This window comes from Calliphora vicina, chromosome 1 (assembly GCF_958450345.1).
Source record: "Calliphora vicina chromosome 1, idCalVici1.1, whole genome shotgun sequence".
Classification (NCBI taxonomy): domain Eukaryota; kingdom Metazoa; phylum Arthropoda; class Insecta; order Diptera; family Calliphoridae; genus Calliphora; species Calliphora vicina.
The window spans coordinates 156,950,513-156,974,550 of record NC_088780.1 but is presented as its reverse complement, the minus strand read 5'-3'; the positions used below and the strand labels follow the sequence as shown (position 1 = coordinate 156,974,550).

The 24,038-nt window shown below is 27.8% G+C and overlaps 1 protein-coding gene across 9 annotated transcripts in view; it reads left to right on the top strand.

Moving 5' to 3' along the window:
• Nucleotides 1-24,038, top strand: part of LOC135964206 (very long chain fatty acid elongase AAEL008004) — an 81,544-nt gene that overhangs the window by 36,094 nt on the left and 21,412 nt on the right. For 8 of the 9 annotated variants that reach the window (XM_065516361.1, XM_065516358.1, XM_065516357.1 and 5 more), the window contains exon 3: nt 18,103-18,405. In XM_065516361.1, the coding sequence (XP_065372433.1) occupies nt 18,348-18,405 (58 nt within the window). In that variant the 5' untranslated portion in view covers nt 18,103-18,347. Of the gene's footprint in view, nt 1-4,835; nt 4,951-18,102; nt 18,406-24,038 lie in introns of those variants that run through there. The other variant, XM_065516362.1, reaches the window with a different exon arrangement.

The following is a 24,038-nucleotide window of genomic DNA, read 5'->3' as shown; positions in this document are numbered from 1 at the left end:
GGTAATACGGGCCAGTTTGTGCCCCCTCAAATTTGGTCACCTCGGGTCTCAAAATTTTTAAAAAAAATCCCCAAAAATTCATTTATGATCCGAATGAGCTGAAATTTAAAATATAAATATTCCTTAAAAAAAATATTTAGGTTTCAGTAAAAAATTCTAAAAAGGCAAAGCACCAATCCTCGAAAAAGCTCCGTATTTGTATTACCCTATATGTTGTTTAAATACTTAGAAAGTTGTTTTACTATCACACGGTAAATAGCGTCACAGTAGGCACTTTTCTAAAAAAACTCAGTTTTTGGAACACATTTTCCCCGTTTTAGGAATTTCGGTATTTGAAAATAAAAAATGTCAAAAATTATAATGTCATTAATTTAAGGACATTTGGATCTAAATTAGTTCCCAATTTTGTTATGATATCTTTAACCGTTAAAATTTTACATTAAATCAAATTTTATATTTTTATTCGTGGAAAATCACCATATGAAAGTTTTTTTAGTTTTTAAGGTAAATGCAGTCCCAAAATTTTATAAAATTATTTAATTTTACTAAAATATCAATCCTCAGGTCATAATGTTTTCAACAGTATCAAATACTTATATAAAAAGCCTTTATTTACTCCTCAGAAGTTCCACAAACCTTGCCCGCTTTGACAAATTTGTACATTTTTTCATATAATGCGTACAAAATGTTATTAACATATCAAATGTAAATTTTGAATTCAAACACATACTGACTTAACAGAAATTTTAGTGTAACAGATTTTTGCACATTCGGATCATAAATGAATTTTTGGGGATTTTTTTAAAAATTTTGAGACCCGAGGTGACCAACTTTGAGGGGGCACAAACTGGCCAGTATTACCCCTAGGAAGCTGAACCATGTGAGGTGCAAAAAGCACCTCAGCTCTAACCATGTGAAATTTTGTAATAATATCTCCAATAGTTCCCGAGATACCGAATTATTTCCAAAAAAAAAGTTTCTAAACCACTGTGTGATGTCGAAAGAAAAAATGATTCGAACAAATTCGTATGAAAACTATTCGAATGAATTTTAACCCTCTAACCCGCAAGAGTGCCTCATATTACTAAATACCAATTATCTCAAAAAGTAATTATATTTTTTTTTAAATTTAACTGTGAATTTAGTTATAGATTTTTTAACATTTGCTTCGATGGTCGAAATGAATTCTGACTTTTAGTTTTTGTTCTGTCAGCTGTTTTGTGAGTGATGTCACAATTTTAGCACTTGAAATTGTTTGTGTGATTTTTTTTTAATCAAAGTTTTACTAAATTTTAGTCGCCCGATCTATTCGAAATATTTTTTATTAGTTTTTCAATAAAATCATTTAAAATTTTTTTTACACCAAATTCGACATCGTGGAACAGTTATGTGCTGTTTTTCTATAGCGAACGAGTACTTTGAGTGGAAATTTAACATGTGTTTTGTTATTATAAAAAAACAAAATACATGTAAAACGTCCACTCAAATCACTCGTTCGCTATAGAAAAACAGCACATTAAACAAGTTTGACTCAGTTATATATTTAGTAACATAATTATACTCAATTCCATTTGACTGAAATAATAATTTTGCAATTTTGACCAAATAATGGGGCATTGAAATGAGCTAACCTCAAAATAAACCTAGCACTTTTGCGTACCACAATATAACGAAAAAAAATCTAAACTTTATTTTACGCCAACAGTGTATTTTTACTTATTCTAGCGTTTTGTAATCTAAGTCCCCATCCATACTGTGAAACATTTGCTGTAAAACATTTGAGTTTGTGGATGAAAGGGGAAAGAGGAATAGCAACGGGTACTCTGCTTCATGTACATGAAGATTTTGTTGAGTATGTCATCCACATTTATTCGTTCATATTCGTTCTGTACAGAAATGTCAAAAACTGAAAAGCTAAAACTTCACTATGTGGACACGAATCCAGTTTCAAAGGAGAATTTAAAAATGTTTTGCAGCAAATGTTTTACAGTGTGGACCGGGACTAAGTAAAAATACACTGTTTGCGTAAACAAAATTTAGAATTTGTCGTTTTTTCCCGATTATGATAAATAAAAAGTGTACTTAGTTACTTAGTGTCGAAAAATTAACAAAATAATTTGAACCGGTAAATAGTTTTGGATTAAATTATATGCAAATTTCTGTTTTGCCGAATATAACAATCTTGCTTGTTTATATTTCACTTAAGGAGTCAGATACTTCAATTTAGTTCAATTCAAGTGTCACTTAAGAGTTCCTAAGTTAACCAAAGGGTAAAAATTTGTTATTTCTTTGTCCTTTTGAAATCGGGGACGTGATATTCGATTAGATTGAATATAATTAACCATTTCTTAGACTGACTATTTGTCATAATATATATGTAGGTCAAATTGAGAAATGTGCATGTTGAAATGACTATTTCTAGTTCTCTAGTTAGTGGACACTCATTAGAACTGCTGGGTTTTTTTAAATTCCCCCAAATGTAAATAGTTTTGTACATATTCACATGTACATATGCTAATCGTTTGTGAAAAACAAATACAGCGGAAAATGTCATAGTGCAATACAAAATATTGACAAATATTTTTGGAGTTGCCATATAAACAATAGAGCGATTTTAATTTTTTTTTCGAAATGTGGATTAAACTATATATTATGACACTGGGTTAAAATGGCAAATTTGAAAATTTTATACGAATCCGATCCGTGACGCTTCGCCTCTAAAGTATGTTTATAAGTGGAAAATAGGTAATTTAAATAACTTTCAATAGGTATTTATACATTTATCTACTTTATTAATTTATAAATGTAAAAATGCTTTATTTTTTCTTTTATTACTTAAACTATTTATGCCTGTGTACATTTAAAGGTTTAACTATAATTCCCCTATGAATGTCTGTAAAAATACAATAAAAACAAGCAAATAAAAGTGATAACATACAAAATTATAAGCTTTAAATTTGAAAAATTGTGTAAACATATACAAATTTACATATCTACAAATGTACACAAACCTATTTGTTTATAGACATGTATTCATGTCTACAATTTTTAAATTTTCTTCATCACGTGACTGTTTTTTCTAATTTTGACTCTTTTTATTTTTTTTTTGTTTTGGTTTAATATTTCTACTCCATTAAATTTTCTTTGCTCTTAATAGTAACAACAAAAAATTTTCTCTTTACTTTTACTACGAATTTTGTGAATGAAATGAATAAACAACAACATTTAATTTGTAACAGTTATTTTCAATAAAACAGAGAATGAGAGAGTGCTAAAGATATTACAAAAATTTGTCGCGTGAGTCATGTCGTTTTTATTTAAAATTTTTCCTTTTTTTTAATTTTTTTAGCCAAATATCTAACAACAACAACACATTTGTTATCCATTTAATGGTTAGGCGAACTGACAGCCAGTCAAGCAAATAGTCAATCAGACAGTTAGCCAGGCGAAATTTAACATTATTTTCGAGTTGCCAATCATCAACAACAATAACAAACCACCAGGGTAAATCGAAAACTTGTCATTGCTATTGTTGTTGTTATGTTTGGTGTTGCTGTAGCCGACACTTACACATGTGGTAAGGGGTGTTCGTGTAACACGCCATGAATGACGCCAGTAAGACGCTTTTTTTACAATTTATTATGTCAGTGTCTTGTACTACTTGTTATTACTCCTCCATGGGTGCGTGTATGGCTGTAAAATAGTGCAGTACGAGCCCCTCCCGTTGTATTTTGTTTTTGTTGCTGTTTTCATTTTATTTGTTTTGAAATGGGGTTTGTTAATCGAAAAACGAAAACAAGTTGCATTCAGCGTTAATTGTGTTTTTAAAAAAACGTGACTGCATTTTGTCCTTTAGCAGGCTGGTTTTTTGTTATTCATTGTTTCATTACAAAAAAGGGTTTGTTTACCACCACCCTTTTTTAACCAATAGTTTTTTTTGTAGATAAAATAGAGTATTTTTATAATGGCATTTTAATTACGCATGTTTGTGTAATGCTTGGCAATTTTTTGTTATTTGAAATTAAAGATTACTTTTAATTACTTTACCCATCCCCGGTAATGTAGCGTGAAGTCAATTGCCATTTTAGTGATTTTAAGTAGTCTAGAGGTTAAAACTTTAAACACCTACTGCAAAAAATGGTCAATTTATTAATTTTATTTTTAAAAAAAATATTATGATGTTTAACTTTCAAACATTTCAATCAGGTATTGAAATAAAATCCACTTTCCTTCTATATCTGGCTCTATACCTTTCCCTACAATGTATCATGCAGGCCACTAATGTCACCCAAAGGTGCCACCTTTGATTTCCCAATAGGTTTGTATATTTTTCCCCCATTTAACTGCTGAGTGTAGAGTAAATAAAGGTATTTTCCCATAATTGTGTTTGATACTAATAACTTAAGTAAATTATTTGTATTTCGTTTTACAATTACAAATTCATTTATTATTAATATTAATTACAGTTGCCACACAAAACCACTTGATAATTAATTTATTTCAAAAAAAGAAGACTTGAAAACAAAGCAGAAATGTAATAATTATTGTTTAAATAAATACCTGCATGTTGGTCTTACACATATTTGCTAATAAATTTAACATTTAAATGTTAGAAACAAATGGGGATTTAATAATATTAATAATATATAAATAAAAGCTACTGCAAAGCCCAGATATTGTATTTGTGGTCCTGCTTGAAAAAGTTTAAATAAATATTTAAGCATGACGTTAGCAGTCGGGTTTGCTTACAGATCATATGAGATGATTTACTTAAATGACAGATTAAAAAAGAAAATATTGATGTGTGTAGGTGCTAAAGTATAAAAGGTTATTGTTGGGATTATTGAAAAGTTAGTATTTATAATTAATTCTAATTGAAAGGCGGTGAAAATTTATTCGTTTCTAAAATCGAAAAAAAATTATATTAAAACAAAATATAAACTGAACAAAGTGAGTGAATTAAAAAATACAAAAAAACTAAGGATTTCATTAACTTTCGATAATTGATTACTTTTTTATTAAAAAGTTAACAAACTTTGTTTTACAGTACTTAAAATATTGTTAATATTATAATAGATTTGCCAACCTCCCAACTAAACAATAGTGTTGCCATTAGACAAGTGTCAATAACAAACCCTAAAAATGTTGCCATATTAAGGCTTTGCCAAACATTTTTTGGGTTTCTGAATTGCCAGCGAAAAGACCTATAAATTTATTTAATAAAAAATCTATATATGGGGTTAATTTATAAATCAAGTGAGATTTTAATACATTTAAAATGCTAATAAATATTTTTTTTTGTGAAATATTTGTATGTTTTAAAAGGATGTTTATTAAAATCTGTTACAAATCAAATATAAAGTATATACAATAAAAAAATTCGAACAAAATTAACTGTAATATTTCTGAATATTTCATAATGAAATCCAGACATACATATGTTCAAAATTTTCGAGACAATTGCAAATTATTTTTTCCATTTTAATAATTTGTATGTAAGCTGAAAGTAATTGTTTGGAAAAGTTTAAATCATATTTTGATTTAGTTTTAAAATTATTATTCAACTCCAAGATACCCAGGAGCATGGAAAATTGGGATTTTGAACACTTTCAGGACTGAACAAAGTATAACCAAAGCATTCAGTTCAACCATTTGATTTTTGCTTCTTATATTAAAAATATTCGATTTTGGAGAAGGTTAACCGAAGTTAAAAGCCTCTTTTAATAATTACAAAATTAGAAACTGTAGAACCAAGTGCAAATACAAAACTTAGACCGGAAAAGAATTTTAAAATTTGTGTATGAATATCACTCCAACATTTTTTTGGAAAACTGAGTGATTTTCATAGAAAACTTTTAGAATCGTTTTCCGCTAGTATTTTCTCAGGCCCTTTGATTTTACAAAAAATCATAAATGAAAAAGTATGTTAATTTGGCCCTGAGAAATACATCAAATTTATAAATACACCTGATTGATTAGAGTTGATTTTGCTTTACATTTCAAATCAAATACGTAAATTTAATAATCGAGGTTGTCATAGAGTCCAATCATTGTCGGAATCGGTATATTTGACTTATGAAATCCAATGTAATTTTTTGTTTTTGATTAATAAAGAATTTAATTCTAGATAGAATATAAAACCGATAACTTTCGATTTCACGAGACCAATGTACTTTTTTTGTCGTTTTCAAAACCGATTGTGACAACGAGTGGATTCTTGTTTAATATCGAATGCAATAATAAATTGTTTCAAAACTTATTCAGTAAGATAATTATAGAAATAATAAAAGTTTTTAACTGCTTCTCAAAATCAGTTCCTAGTGTGAAAATTTCGAACATTACAAATGAAAGAGAAGATATAAAAAATAGACTGATTCTAGTTCCATTTTATATGATCTTTCACATTGTGTTGATTTATAAAGGGCGTGGAAAAATTCACAAAATATTGTGGGATTGTTGCCATGGATCCTTTGTCTTCAATTAACCTCTTAATAAGCAATCCATTGGTGTTTAATCACATGATAAAGAACGCTAATCCTGTTAACCGAAACACTCAGTTTTCAAATAATTTTAGAGTCTTTTTTTCATAGAGAAACATAGAGTGGAAACTAAAAAAAAAACTCAAACAAAAAAATTACTCAAAATAATCGCACATACGAATGTTGTTATTGTTTTCACAAAGTTTTTTTTACTAATGCATTCTCACAGCTTAGGTTTTTGACAACTGAGTTAGGTCTTTGACAGGAGAGTTTCCGATCTATATATATTTATCTATGACCTTAGTTTTCAAAGTATTTTCCCATCAAATTTGTTCAACTCAATTATCGTTCAATATAGAGGTAAAGCAAAGTTAAAACATTGAAAGATTTGGCATGTGAATATAGTAATATTTGTTTATTTTGAACAAAATCACAGATCAATTATTTCTCTGATTATTTTTCTTTACAAATTTCTCTGTATTATAACGATTTTGCATAAACAACAATCTAATCGACTTCTCTAGCAGCATTGTTTACTTCTCGTCATTTTCATAACTCAGTTTACCCAATTTTTGTGGTACTTAACCTAAAAGAGCCAAATAATAAATTTGTTTTTCTTTTCTATACTCATTTTAAACATTTTTATGATACATATTCTTGTTCTTATTAAAATTTGACGTTATAAATGTTACGTCTGATAAATGATGAGATGAAAATAATTTAAAACAGCTGTTGTACATGTTAAAATGAGAAAAAAAGTAGAAACAAAAAGGTAAAAATAAAAAATGTGCTCATGTGAATGATAATTTGTATACTCACAACAACAACATCACTATCGTGATCTCTTTATTAGTGTAAATTGTTTCAAAGACAATGTATTTATGTGTTTGTTTATGTATAAAAAGAGAGGGATTTAGTTAGAAAAATGGGAAAATGGGGAGTGAGAGGTGAAAACTATATGTGTAATTTCATTTGTTACCGCATACTTAACAATGAAACATTAAATAATTTTATAAATAACCAAATGATGTGATAATTTGTTTATTTATTATTATTTTGCTGTTGTCATTATTTAATAGTATGTGAAAATGTGTGTATAATTAATGCTATATGTCTGTGTCCTTGACCTTTGGACGTGAATTGGGGAAAAACATATGCGAAAATGCAATTTCTTGTTAATTAAAACAATTGAAATGTTTTAAACAATGATCAGGCATAATTTATGGGGGAATACTTTATGAAAAACAACAAGACTTTGGAAAATTTAAAAAAAATATTTTCAATTGAAAAGATCAATAAAGATTAATTCAAATTAATATAGTTTATTTTTAATATAATTAAAATTGTGATTTTTATTAGATTTATTAATAAAAATAAAATGATTAATTTTGGTCACTCGTTTTTCTTTTCAAATATGTTAATCATGCGTTTAGTTGGTTTTATAAATAAACATTAAGTATACGTCAAGTGCTCAGTTAAATAAATAAATATCAATCATACGTCCAGTGTCTCTCTCTCTCTCTCTGAGCAAAATTAAACAATGTATGCCACTGATTTAAGTGATGCCAACAATTTCAAAGAATTAATGGAAAAATAGAAAATATTTTGATTTCTAAAGAAAAATTTATTAAACAAATAATAGTATGAATAAAATGTAATGATTTTTTATTTAAAATCTTGTAATTTTAAATAAATTTGTATGTGTTTAAGTTGATAAAAAGTTTGTTTTTAATTATGGGTATTTTTAATTTTTCTGTTTTAAGATCTGAAATAATATTGAGTTAAGGAAAATTTAATTGAATGTTTTAGCACTTGTTCGTAAATATAAAAAGCTATCTGTTGTCATTACTTAGTGCGTCACTAAAATGTTGCAGAACATAAAAAACCTTTTAAAGAAATTATTTAGTATTTATTTTTGAGCTAGAAAATCAAAATAAATCTAGAGTAGCTAAATATACTTAGAAACCATATTGATGCTTGACGTAGGACTATGAACTCTATAAAAATTTCTTAAAATTTATACACACATAATACAATAGAACTTAATAAACACACATAATAATTTGTTTAAACAATGGGAATGCGAACAAATTTGTTTGTTCTTGATTTTTTTTTTAATAACTATAAAAATTAATATATATTTTCAAATTAATTTTAATGATTTTAAAGGAAAACATTTATTTGTTTAAATTTGAAAACAAATTTGTTTCATTTAATAGCTTGAGTGATAATAAATTAATAATTTAATAAATTTAATACCAGTTTAAATCTGTTGATTTTTTTCAAGTAGCTGGCTGCTTATCTGTGGTCTATAGATAAGCCAATGAAGCATTAAAAATAAATCTAAATCATAAATTAGTTTTATAACTGATAAACTTCTAAATAAATTGAACGTCCATTCGACTAATTGTAGTTATATTAAGGTATTAGAGACAGATAACTTGACAGCAAAGCATTATATCACTAATCAGTAAAATAAATCTAATAATATGAACTACAAACAAAAAGAGAACTTCAAATAATAAATAAAGCATTAAATTATTAAATAAAGCCTTAAATGGAATATGAACTTATCTATTTATATATAAAATGGTGGATTAGAAACAAAAACAAAGTTTGATAACATATCAGGCAATAAGAAGGCGACTTTTTTAATTTCCCGGCTATTAACTGAAAGACCAACACTGCTCCTATCAACAGGCATCTGTCAGTTGAGTGCTGTCAAAATTAGAACAAACTTGACTTGAGGAAAAGGTGAATTTCGTCTGCTCATTAACTAATACTCAAATAAAGGCTATGCTTAATAAATACTATAAGAACTCTGCACCATCAATTTAAATGGTAAAAAAGTGGTTTACTGAATTTCATTGTGGCCGTACAAGCAGGTTTCTACACCCAATTGAAAAAATCGAGATATTTGAATTTTGAGAGAATCATCTCACAAGGCCCAGTGGTTTCAATTTTAAATGATCACTTGGGTATGAGAAAGCTGCCGTGTTTGCTTAAAATCGGGTGCACACATGTGCAGTTTCCATGGCAAGCATCCATGAATTTGGCTACGAAATGCTTCCTTTTCCGCCCTATTCTCCGGACTAAGCCCCAAGTTACTAACTATGGTTTCCAAACCTGAAGAAATGTTTCGGCGGAAAGAGATGATGACAAAAATAAAAAAGACAAAAAATAAAGATTTAGGCCGAAAGAACATTGTTGTCATGTCGCGATATCGAGCAACTGTAACAGTCACTGCTTGACTAGCCTGTTGAATCCACATGTCTCCAATTTAGACAGAAATATGGTCCAATGATGCATCCAGCCCAAAATCCTCACCAAAGAGTGACACATTGGTTTCTCTGGGCTCCAATGCGCAAATTTGACAATTGAAAAAGCCATTAAGGTTGGCTTAGCATGATTCTGAGGCCACCGAACTTTCAATATTTTTAAAATATTGTTCAGCTGTAAAAATATATGACTCATTTGTGCTAAACCTAAACTGTCAGCTGTCAAACTATCTTTGTTTTTGGTTGGCAACACTTAACTGCACAAATGGCGAAAAAGTCCTGGTCCACACTGTGAAGCATTCGTGTCCACACAGTGAGATTTTTGCTTTTCAGTTTTTGACATTTCTGTGCAGAACGAATAAGTATGGATGACATACTCAACGAAAACTGCATGTATATGAAACAGAGTAGCCTTTTCCATCACTCTTTCCCCTTTCATCAACAAACTCGAATGTTTTGCAACAAATGTTTCACAGTATGGACGGGAACAAAGTAACATTTTGCGTGAATTTTGGAGACATTGTTCAAAAGTAAAGAGAAAATTTTCGTTCAGCATAGGCTTGAAAATTAATGAAAAGATTTTGATTGCGAAAAAACTGTTAGTGTCAAACTGGTTTCTAATTTCTACAATATTCATTGGCGACCATAAAAAGTATACATTCTTAATCATTATAGTCAGGAGAGTTGATATAACAATGTTCAATGTTCGTCCCTTTGTTAATTGAAATCAGATTTCAGAAGGACCAAAATATTTCACGCACCCAAATATTCTTACCAAAATTTTGGTTTTGAAAATCAGAAAAATCAGTTCATAAATACTCAAAACAACCTTTATATGGATTTTTGGCTGGTTCAAATTATCATAGAAAAATTTTTCTTCTGGCTCTTAAAATCTTGCAAATTCCTCAATTTATTTGAAGGTATTTAAAGTAGATCAGAATGTAAAGATTTTAGTTCAATATGACTTGTATGGAATATTTATCGATTAATTTATTGGTTATCCGTTCTCTTATTACTCACATTAGTGACTCTCAGATTTACGTCAATATTTCAACAAGATATTTATCTAAATAACAAATTGTTATAAACAACTACAAACTCACCTACATATTTACTTATGTATGAAAATATGTCTGTATGTCTGTCTGTCTGTTTTGGGACAATAACAAGTGCGTGTCATTATTCATTTTCATAATTTTATTATTTTTTTGGGGGATTTTCAAATTATCGGTCATATTAAGTGTGAGTTTGTTGCGGTTATTTTATTTGGCTATTACTATAAACCAGTTAATGGCAATTAGGTCACTTATGTTATTGGTAACAGAAATATTTGAACAAAAATATCTAATACAATTTACCAAATACAAAGATAGGGTTGCAGGGGTATGTCCAATTTGTTTGGGGAGTTTTATCTAAATCAATTTGAAAGTACAACTCAACAGCTACTACCCAGACCCATCAATATTAGTGGAATAAAAGAACGAATCATGATTATTTATCACTCACTCATACGCAGTCATTATTATTATTATTAAATATATATACAGTGTAAATGCGTGGTATTATTTATTAGTTTGAACTTTAATGGTATGGGTGTGATAAAAACCTAATCGAAAATTTTTTAACAACAAAAACAACAGCAAAACTTTATCATTTCTTAAAATTTTTTATTTAGTTTAGACACCTGCATTTATGTATTTAGACAGTTATTTAATAGTTTTCTTCTATTTTTTTTTTTTGTTGAAAATAAACTTTCTTTAGATTAAAAATTATTTATTGGTTTTAGTTGTTTTAAAGGAATTTTAAAGACTGGTTGCGTTTTCTTGCCGGCTATTCTAATTGCTGCCGGTATTTAGCAGGTGTTTAATTCACAATTTATTAAAAAATCAAAATTATAATGCTTAAGAAATCGTTTTTTTAAGTATTTAAAGTGTTTTTTGAAGATAATCTAAATTGCTGGTTTTATTAAAGATTAAATGGCAAAAGCAATTTATGTATAACATTTAATAAATGCAAATAAAATAATAAAATTATACAAGTGCTAATTATACAATTGTTAAATGCTAACAAAAATCAAATAAATTGCCAAAAAAAAATCCCACAAATCTTGGAAGTAAAAAAATAAAAAAGATCAAACAAATACTTATATTAATAAAAAATTCTTATAAAAGTTATAAAATTGTAAACAAAAGTTATAAAATTCCCTATAAAAGTTATAAAAAACCGGCAAATTGTTTGCAAAATTAAAACTAGCAAAGACATGTGTTCTAAAGATCAATTAAAGGGGAGAGAGCAAAGTCCATTTTTTGAAGTTAAAAACAAAAGAAATATTACAAAAAAAAACATACAAAAATAAGTGTTCTGAAGAGATTTAAAAACTCAAATTATTAAAATTTTAAAAATTCTTAATAAAATTATAAAATTCCTTATAAAAGTTTTGAATTTAAACTGCATATAAAAGTTATAAAATTGGAATATAAAAGAAGAAATAATACAATACCTTTTAAGAGTAAAAACTAATAAGATCAAAAAAGTCTTATTTTATTATAAATACTTTAAAAAATTGTCTTTTTTCTTAAAAATTTCCTAAACTCCAAAGTCTAATTTAGTTTTGATTCCCCGCAGAATTTCTAAATTGCTGTTATTACTAATAATTAAACTCAAAGTCTAATTTCTGTGATAAAAACGATAAATATTGTTTTTTGGATAAAAGTCTTTTAAAACCAGCAAACATTTTAGAACAAAATAAATTCTAAATAAAACAAAAGTTCTAAAATTGCCTAAAGAAAATCGGACAGTTTTAAAATCAACTAGCTACAGAATTGCATTAAATAATAGTTAATACTGACTAATTCAATTTGAATTTGAATTGAATTTCTACATCACTAATGGTTTAAAGAGAATTTCGAATTTTCTAAATTTGCAACACAGAAAAAAGTTTCAACATAAATTGTATGAATTGATTTCAATTCATAATGAATAAATTCTTAAATAGTAAGATTTTTTTCATATTTTTTGTTTTCAAATAAAATTAGGAGGCTTGAAAAAAATATTTAAATTTTCAATGAATTTTTCCTTTTCTATTAAAATTTTAATTTAAAAAACATGTTTTTTCAGTTTTACTGGTTCCAAATAAATTTTCAAACCTAGCAATTTCGTTTTAAATTTTGGAAAACATTTTTTAATACTTAAAATAAGTTTTTGTTTCGAGTTTCTTGGAGATAAAAAATCTGAAATTTTTGACATTTGGAATTTTTCAAAATGTCGAATTTTTTGAACATAGCCAAAAACGCTTAGAAAATTTTAGAATTATGTTAAATATACAAAATGTGATTGTAAAATTAAGAACTTTCTAAAATTTGAATTTGAATATTTTCAAAATTTATAGAATTTTTCGAACATTTTTGGAATATGATTCATTGTTTAAAATTTCTGATTTTTAGCATTTTCTATAAATTTATGAAATTTCGAAAGTTTCGAACATAATTAAAAATATTCCCAAATTATAGAAATTATGCCTAATTGAAAATAAAGACATTTTAATTGATCTCAAATTTACAGTTTCATTACAGATTTTTAATATTTGAAATATTTTAAAAATTTTGAACTTTATTGAAACATTTTTGAACATAACCAAATATGTATTAAAATTATTTTAAATATGCAAAATTGTTTATAATATCTGATTTTTTGGATTTACTGTAAATTTCGAAATTTCAAATTTTTCGAACATATTTAATTTTATGAACAATTTAAAGTTGTAATGAGTTCAACTCACAATTTTAATTTTCGTATAACTTTTTTTTTATTTTTAAATCAGTTATTTCTTCTTTGGGCAGCATGTGTCAAAATATTTAGCATATTGAAAATATCGATTTGTATATTTTAACTATAGCCTACCTAAATATTGTAGAAAATGTTATAGTTTTTTAAAATAACTTATTTTAAATACGAAACCTATTTTAAAATTCAGCAGCCTAACTATAAAATAATTTTAAAGTTAATTTTTGTTATAGTCGTCATTAGTTTAAAATAGAACTTTTGTTTTTTCGTGCCATAAGAAATATTTTAAAAAGCTTTCAAAAATGTTTAAAATATTTTTTCCATACAAAAAAAATATTTAAACATTGATTAAGCTTAACTATGTTTAAAATTTTGATAAGTTAGCCGGCCTTACATTCAAATAATCGAAAATATTTTCCAATGAATGTAAATATAAAAATAAATTTAAAAGAATTAAAAAAAAAAGATCAAAACAAAAAGCATATTTTAAAATAATAAAACAGCATTTTAAATTATATTTTAAATTTGTTTTATGGCACGGTAAATTTAAAATAATAGTCAACTTTATGCACTTAAAATCGACTTTAAGGCTTTTGTGGTTAGGCTGCAGATTATTAAGATTTTCTATGTATTTTCGATATTTCATTATACATTTTTTAATGTAAACTCTAATAATAATTAAAAAACATTCAACTTTATTTAAAAGCTTCTTAAATACTTGATTAAATTATATTTAAGATGTTTAAAATCATAATTAAAACCGGTGCTTAATTATGATTTCTTGCTATTACCAAATCTTTGTTTGAGCACCGTAAGACAAATTTAAATGAAAACAAATCATAATTAAACTCTTGTTTAAAAATAGTCAAAGAAATTTATAAAATTATTCAAATAACTTGTTAATTGACATTACTTTTATTTAAATTAAAATAAATTTAAGTTTATTTATAACAAATCCTATATAAATTTTAATTAATTTATATAAGGCAATCAGTTTTACTTAATTTGTTTCCTAATTAAAAATTAACAAAATCTGCTTAATCGAGAATGTTTTAAACATATAACAGAAACTAGAAAAAACTTACTCAAAATAATCACACATACGTGAGTTGTTTTTGTTTTCACATAGTTTTTTTTAGTAATCCATTCTCACCACTTAGGTTTTTGACAATTGAGTTAGGTCTTTGACAGTAGTGTTTCCGATCTATGTGTATTTATGGTAATAAATTAATGCCTGCAATCATTAAATTATTTTCATTTAAACGAATGTTTGAGAATCGATTGCAATTAATTTTGTTTTTCTATTTAATTCATTAAATGAGTATTAAAATGTATTATCAGGATATTTTGGTTATGAAATTTTCAATATAAAGGATTTTTAAGTTTATTAGGCATAGACAATTTACATTTCATTGTGCTCTTTAATAATTTTATTATTTAAAGTCTCAATGGATGTTATATTTAAAAAGTTTTTATTACATGTCATATTCCACTATGAAATACAAATGACTGGCGGCACACTGTGAGTGCTATAAATATTAATTCATCTTTATAATGCCGCCTAGCCTGTCATATAAATATTATTAAATACTAGTTTACTACTAGTATTTTTTATTCAAATTTGTTTTATTGCTTTAATGTTTTCAACAAAATTGTCACATATTCTTTTAGCTAAAACATATTCTTTATGAATTCTTTATTCTTGTTTAGAAATTCCAAAGTGTGCCAACTATTCTGTGATTGTGCTAAAAATATTAATAAATAATTTGGAGTTAAAATTTCCCCATTTTAGCAAGTTAAGATTCAGAATTTTTTGATATACATATGTGATTAAGCACATTTTATGAGTGATAAATATAGGGGTTTTTTTAAAAAAATTATGCAAAGCTATGCCTGAAAATATGAATTATTAAGTAAATTCAGTTTTAGGAACTAGGTAGTGAATATTAACAAGGAATTGAATAATATTTCGATACCTAGCCCAACATGATGGTAACAAAAACAATAGTAGTAATCATAGCAAAATAAACAATAGAAGTAGTAGCCTTAAAACAGCTATTATAACAAATGCTAGTGCTATAGCACCTTAAACTATTATTGCCAATATTTCTACTATTACTAGTAATTATAATATTATCATGTTATAATAAAATATTAGCGGAGTTTAGTATTACGTTCAAGTGATTTTATAAATTTGGACTTTAAAAAGTTTTTAGCAAACCACGATCAACAGACACACAAAAGCTATAGCATTTTGTATTTTCAATATTGCTACAGTATTCGCAATTTAATGGTTGGCTATCGTGGTAGTTCACTGCGCTCATACAGCTAAGTAGAGTTGAAAGGACACAATTTTCGCACTTAACCCTCTAACCGGCAAGGCTGCCTTTAGGCGGGTATGTTAAATGTATGTAATGCTGCATTATTTGGTTATTTTTCCCGTTATAACGGTAAATATGTGTAAAGAGACAAACAATTTACTTATTGTGATAAACAAGAACACTTGTCTTTTGTTTTTTTTTTATACCAGCGTATTTGTTTTTTTTTTAAACAATAACCTGGTATATTATTTTACCTCGAAATAAAATTGGCCGGTTAGAGGGTTAATACTCCGCTAGTAAATTGTTTAGCATCCCAGCAGTTCTAGGGGACTATTCCGAACTAGTGATTTTACCTCTCATTTAGGGTGACAACTAGTTACATATCTAGCTACGTGACTAGTTATTTTAACACGTTCCAAGTAGGGGGTAAATTGATCCTTTTAGATTACAATGAGACTGTCCAATATGTGGCCCAAAGTAGTCAACGTATTGGATTGCCATTCCGGTTACATAGAGTCAGAGAACTTGCTACTTAACTAGTTATTTTGACATTTAATTGACACCAAACAGTCAGTTAAAAAAAAACATCACAAAAACAGTTCAATAACCAATTTCCTGTAAACAAACCTTCATCTAACAACTCTCCAATGGATTATTTCTGATGGGTAAAATAACTACTTTCTATAGTGCACTACAAAATAAACGTTTGAAGTGACTACACTCTAGATTACTTAGGGACACTAAAGTGACTATTGGTTTGACACTAGGTTACATGGGATGTCAGTATATTTTAGCAAAAAGAAAATAAACTGTATAAGAATTATATCAACACAATTTGTATAAAACCGAATTACTCGCCACAAAGAGCATAACAAAAGAAACGTTAAAAGTGACTACACTAGAGACACTTAAGTGACAATTGTCTATTCGCTAGATTACCAGGGATGTATAAAGCAACTACTCCGCACTACTAAGAGCATATAAGTGTCAAATGACCCAGATATTAGAGACAATTACTGTCTAACAACAATTACTACTTGCTTAACAGCTGCGATGTAGCATAGGGTTCTATAAGTCGATTGTTCGAACAATCGACTTTTTGCTGAAAAAAGTCGAAAAGTCGACTTTTTGGTCGGAAAAAAGTCGAATAGTCGATAAAAGTCGAAAATAGTCGATAAAAGTCGAATAGTCGATAAAAGTCGAAAATAGTCGATAAAAGTCGACATTTTAGATTGTTAAAAAAATATTTAATTTCAACATTAAACTAAAACTATTGCAATTTGGTACACTTGCATTTTTTGTAGTGTATGCTAATATAAATAATAAATAAATGTTTATAAAATAAAGCTTTTTTCTACACAAAATTCTTCCAACATTCTTCTAACTAGTATCGCCTTGATAAATTTTATTTTTATTGCTAAACATTACAAAAGGCGCATCAATAAATGTAAAAACTGTATATTTTTTACAAGAAATGGTAAAAAGTTGAAAAAGTCGAAAATAGTCGGAAAGTCGAAAATAGTCTAAAAAAGTCGAAAATAGTCTAAAAGTCCAATTAACTAAAAAATCGAAAGTTCGAAAAGTCGACTTTTTAAAAAAACGGTAAAAGTCGAAAGGTTTGTTTCAACTATAGAACCCTAATGTAGCAGTATTAGTACATAGATTCTGTAGTTGTAGTAGGTGCTATAGCAGCAACATTTGTTATAGCATTAATAGCAGTGTTACTAGTAATTCAAAACACAAGAAAAGATTTTGATAAAAAATAAAAGATTTTTCAATATTTTAAGCCTGGGAACCTAAGTTACATGTTTGTATATAAAAGTATTAAAGTTTGAATTTGCCACCACTATGGGAATTGTTCAATTACTTAACACTGTCTGTGTATGCTTCCATGGGAACAAAATAGCAAATCATTTCTCAAATATTTATAAATAAAATTAACTAAAATCTTAAATACAACATCTCTTAAAAGATTTACAAATGAATACAACACAATTTCCCATTTTACAAATTTTACAAACAAATATTTATTTAAAATAAACAATTAGCATTTATCTATATTTACAGTAAAATTCTGTGTAAAAATCTATAGAAATAAAACTTTCCCCCTAAAAACTTGACAAGTTTTGTTGCAAACAAATAAAACTTTTTACGAATTACTCAAATATTTTTTAAAATTACTTACTAATTGAAACTTGCATACTAATGAATATCTTTATTCCATTTTATTTATCTTTACAGATTTAAGAAAAATATAAATACCACAAGCAAGCAACAATTGAGAATATTCCTTTGAAGCAGATCAATAACCAAACTCCCTTCCTTCCAAAACCAGAAACTATAGTTTAGTTTTTTTATTTTTATTATTGGGATTTGGTCTATGGATTAAATCCTCTTCAAATCTAATCAACTGCAACAGATACCACAAATAAATTAGAGAATATATATTAAAAAAAAAACAGAACAAACAGCAACAAAACATAACAATGGCCTTAATTATGAAATACATAGACAGCATGCACAGATATATGGAGTCACAGGGCGGTAAGTAGTCGAATTTTTATATATAATTTTTGTTAAGAAACCATATATATCAAATTCATTTCCATTGGCAAAAACTTATTTGGGGTATTCACACGGTCTGCTATTAGTCGCATGGCCTAATATATTATAATAGTTGTCCTAATATATTAGTTGTTGTTGTGTTTTAAACAAAAGAAAGTATTACTTTATGACAAAACAATAAAAATTTGATTAAACGATCATAATATGTCCTAATATATTATGATCGTTTAATCAAATTATGACAATATGACCAAAGAGTAGACCGTGTGAATACCCCAATTATAAAACTAATTATTAAACTGCGATTTAACTAACCAGAGATCTTTCAGTTCAAATGTTTTCTTAACTCTATTTTTTAGTTAAATTAAAATATAAATTAAAAAAATTAGCTAGAAATGTATAAAATTGTTAACTGATATTTCTTAGAAAACAGTCACCATGCTTCAATGATAACTTTGTAAGGTTTTTATTATTTTATTTTTTCATGATAAATTTGTGACAAATACTGTTAAGCAATTGTATTAAATATCGGCTTAAATCGCTAACGAACTCTATAAATCACTGATATTTTAAGGAATTCTTAAAAATACTTCAATGTTAACATTTCAATTGAATTTGTTAACAAATATGTACTTTAATTATTTAATATTCATATTTTGTTTGCTAACAATTATTCAAAAGTCATCCTGAATACTGTATGCATTTGTATTTTAAATAATAAATTTAATATCACACTTGGAACCGGCATTAAAATACGATTGTTTGCAACTAAATCTTTATTATTAATCAGCTAGAGATACAAATGAAAACAAATCAGCCAAGTATACAGGTTTTAAGCACATATTGACGAGCCATCCATTAATTTGTTGACTCAGCCAACAATTTCTTGTATGCACCTGAATTTGACTCGTGTGGACCACTCTTGTCGATGTTATGTTCTTATTCGAACAATGCTATCAGAACATTTGTTCGTACAACGATGCCATCAGTTCTTAAACACATATTGACGAGCCATCCATCAATTTGCTGAGTCAGCTTACAATATATTATTTTACGCACATGAATTTGTCTCGTGTGGACCACTCTTTTCGATGTTATGTTCCTATTCAAACAAGGATATCAGAATATTTGTTAGTACTACCATGTCTGCCATCAAATGCAATTTTCAGTATAAAAAAATAGGGAGTTACACAATAAGACCCAATTAAAAAAAAGTACTAAGCAAATTACACAGTACAACATTTTTCAGGTCATTGCTTTGGGACTCAATTCTGACAATTGTACGTGAAAGTATCCCCAAAAATAAGAACTTCTGCATCATTAGTTTTGTCAAGTTGGCTGCCGTATTAATTTAATGGCCATACGAATTTTTTTTCCTCAAGGTGGATTTTTATCACTTTTTCTATATTTTAGCACGGTTATATCTCGTATACCGTACGGAATATCTCTTTTGTGGCTGAAGCAAAGTTGTATATATTGAATAGTAGAAAAAAAGTACGGAACATATCTACCCGAAAAAGGTGCATCCAGTGCCTTAAAAATCGCAAAAATGCCCATTTTTTTAAATTTTTACCAATTTTTCACCTTTTTTGCTCAATAGCTGGATTACAAATCCAATTATGGACTGATCACCATGAAATTAGGTCGTGTGATTTGTGTCTATTAGGGTATTCGAATTATTCGATTTTTCTCTTGTTCGAATAAAACGAATAATTCGAATAAGAGATTTTAACTTGTTCGAATAATTCGACCACACGTTTAAAATTAATCGAATTATTCGAATAATTTAAATTTTTTTTAAAAAGTAAAGAATGAAGTTTTTATGTCGGTTTTTTAATATTTTATTGTTAAAGAAAAACAACAAAAGTAACCTTAAAGTTAACAATTCAAGTATTGATAATGTTAAAAACATTCGAAAACAAAGTTCATCATTAAATTTTCAACAGAAATATTCAGATCAGATTAACTCCCGAACAGTCTACAAAACAATTGACTATCAAACCCTCCAGTTTCCGTTTTTGAGCTATGCTTTAAAAAATTTGAGCTAGTTGGACATGATCCTGAATTCAAATACAATATAAACGTATTAAGAACTTTTTTATGTCGTTCATTAATTCGGGTTTTAAATTGAGTAATTAATTCTTTAGTAAATTAATTATTCACTATTTTGAAATTATTTATAACAAATTGTATTATACATCAAGCTCTATCAACGTTGCCGAATCTTTGCTTAATAAAGTGGTCTTGGGGAATTACACAAATCTGTTCAAAGTTTGGTATCATTGTCAGTGAACGTGACTAATTTGAAATCAGACAGTGCATGATTGATGTATTTAAAAATACGCAAAAAGTTTATTTTCATGTTAGACAAAGATGTCCAACGATGTTCAAAATCATGTATGAGACGAACTCCATGCTTTTCTTGCAACAAAACGTTAGTTTGAAATATTTGTGTTTATCATTCGATTTATTTAATATTTTGCAACACTTACGTACGCGGTTAATAACATCATTAATTATATACATATATTTTAAGATCATTGCCTTCATCTATTTCAATGTAATCGTTATAAATGTCATCCTCAATATCACTTTCGACGGCCGTTTCAAAATCACATTCTCCATCACATTCAACTCCACTTTAATCTAAGTTAAAATTTTGATTATTAATTTCGATTCTTCTATTATTTCGCCAGCTAAATAACAAATATTTTATTCCGTACCTTTTATTTTCATTGGTTCAAGTCCAAATTTTTAAAGACTTGTTTTTAGAATTGTAACTTCTTGCAGTAATATTTATATATTTATAGAAGGAGCTATCGGAAAACTTATCTACAGTGATCGAAAGTCCCTTTGTCTTTGGTTATTTGTCGAATTTCAGAAACAATACAATTTTTGTGAGTCATTATTACTTTTTTTAAATTTGAAATTATGAAAAATTTTAAGCAATTTAATAAATTTAAATATATGTGAACATTTATTCGTTTTATTCGATTATTCTACATAAAATTGTTCGAATTATTCGTTATTCGAAAATGGCCATTTTTAAATTGTTCGAATAATTATTCGTAAGAAATTATTCGATTAATCGAACGATCATTAGTCGAATGAATACCCTAGTGTCTATATAAAAGTTATTTATCATGAATTTTGTATGTATACCATCATTTTTAACAGATTTATTCACTTTAAAGTGATTTTCGGAAGCTGGTCTTATATGGGAGCTATGAATAATTATGGACCGATCATAATAAAATTTTTTGACATGAATTTTGTATATATAAATCTTAGTTGGAGCTAAATTTGTGTATATACATATATAAATTAAACATTTATGACCGATAAAGTCCAATTTCGGCAGGACATTTGTATGGGGGCTAGGTGAAATAATGAACCGATTTCAGCCAATTTCAACAGTTTTCGTCCTTGGGCCGAACAAATTATATGTACCGAATTTGTTTATGATCGGTCCATAATTAGTCATAGCTCACATATAAGACACGCTTCCGAAAATCACTTTAAAGTGCATAAATCTGTAAAACATTATGGTATACATACAAAATTCATGATAAATAACTTTTATATAGATACAAATCACACGACCTAATTTCATGGTGATTAGTCCATAATTGGATTTGTAATCCAGTTATTGAGCAAAAAAGGTGAAAAATTGGTTAAAAAATTAAAAAAATGGGCATTTTGGCGATTTTTAAGGCACTGGATGCATCTTTTTCGGGTAGGTATGTTCCGTACTTTTTTTCTACTATTCAATATCTACAACTTTGCTTCAGCCACAAAAGAGATATTCCGTACGGTATACGAGATATATCCGTGCTAAAATATAGAAAAAGTGATAAAAATCCACCTTGAGGAAAAAAATTCGTATGGCCATTAAATTAATACGGCAGCCAACTTGACAAAACTAATGATGCAGAAGTTCTTATTTTTGGGGCTACTTTCACGTGCAATTGACAGAATTGAGTCCCAAAATCATGTGTTGTACTGTGTTATGAACATCAACACATTTTACCCACAACGAAGAACATGAACAAATTTGTGTCCGTAAGTCTGTCTACACAGTAGGAGAACTGAAAAAAAGTGTAAATAAATGTGTAACTTCTAAAGGGATAGTGTGATTTTAATAAAATTTCCCATGGCTACAGAGGGAAATACTCTGTTCCAAAGTGAAGTGTATCCCAGAGAGAGCGAAACAAATAGTATTCGGACGGGGCAAAGTGTGGACTATAAAGCGGGTGAGACAAAAATTCCCAACCACTTCATTGTAAATACTTTTCAACATGTGGCCGATCGTTGTCATGTTGGAATAATACCGTTTCATATTCTGATCGTTTTTCGGCCAATACTCGCTTCAAACGAATCAGTTGCGTTTGGTACAGGTTCCCTGTGATGGTCTGGTCAGATTTCAGCAGCTCATAATGTATAAAATTCTTTTGCTGCCACCAAATACAAAAAATTAACTTAGCACCATGGATATTTGGCATTGGTGTCGATTCGGCTGGTTGTTATAGTAATTGATCCATTTTTCATAGCAAGTAATGATTCGATGAAGAAATTATTTTCTTTTATAGAGTTAACGCATCATTTCGGACATTCAAAATTGTATTTCAAGGTCTATTGGCTTCAATTCATATGGTACACAAGATCTCTGCTTTTGGAGGAATTCTGCTGCTCGCAAACGTTTTGAGATTGTTGCTTGAGTAGCTCCTAGTGATTTAGCAAGCTCTTGTTGAGTTTTACAACAATCTTAAAGGAGTAATGCTTTCAATTCTTAGTCTTCAAACTTTTTTTGGCTGGCCTAGGCGATCTTTGTCTTACGTGTCAAAATCACCACTTCGGAACCGCACAAACCATCTCTGGCACGTTGAAACCGATGGAACACATTTACCATAAGCTTTGGTGAGCAATCGGTGTGTTTCAGTGGCACTTTTTTTTATACCCTTCACCTTCGTGAGAAGGATATATATATAAGTTTGTCATTCCGTTTGTAATTTCCACAATATAATTTTCCGACACTATAAAGTATATATATTATGGATCCTTATAGCGGATAGCGGAGTAGATTAAGCCATGCCCGTCTGTCTGTTGAAATCAAATTTCTGAAGACCCCAGATATCTTCGGTATCCAAATAATTCTGTCAGACATGCTTTCGAGAAGTTTCCTATTTAAAATCAGCAAGATCGGTCCACAAATGCCTGAGATATGAAGAAAAAACCAGGACAATCTCGATTTTTGACCTATTTTTGTCCTATATCTATCTGTATTAATAAGTCATTAATATAGACAATATGGATATCTAATGATAGATATTTCAAAGACCTTTGAAACGACGTATATAAGACCATAGCAAGTTGGACCTACAATTGGTCAAAATCGGAAAAAATATTTTTTAACCCGAATTTTTTTTCACCAAAAAAATAATCTAAAAAACAAAAAAAAATGTTTAAAATTTAAAAAAAAAATTTAAATAACAATTCAATTTACAAAAAATGAAAAAAATACAACTTTGGAAAAAAAATAAATTTTGTTTACCTAAAAATATTTAAATTTTGTATTTTGAAGTATAATTTGTTGAAGGGTATATAGCATTCTG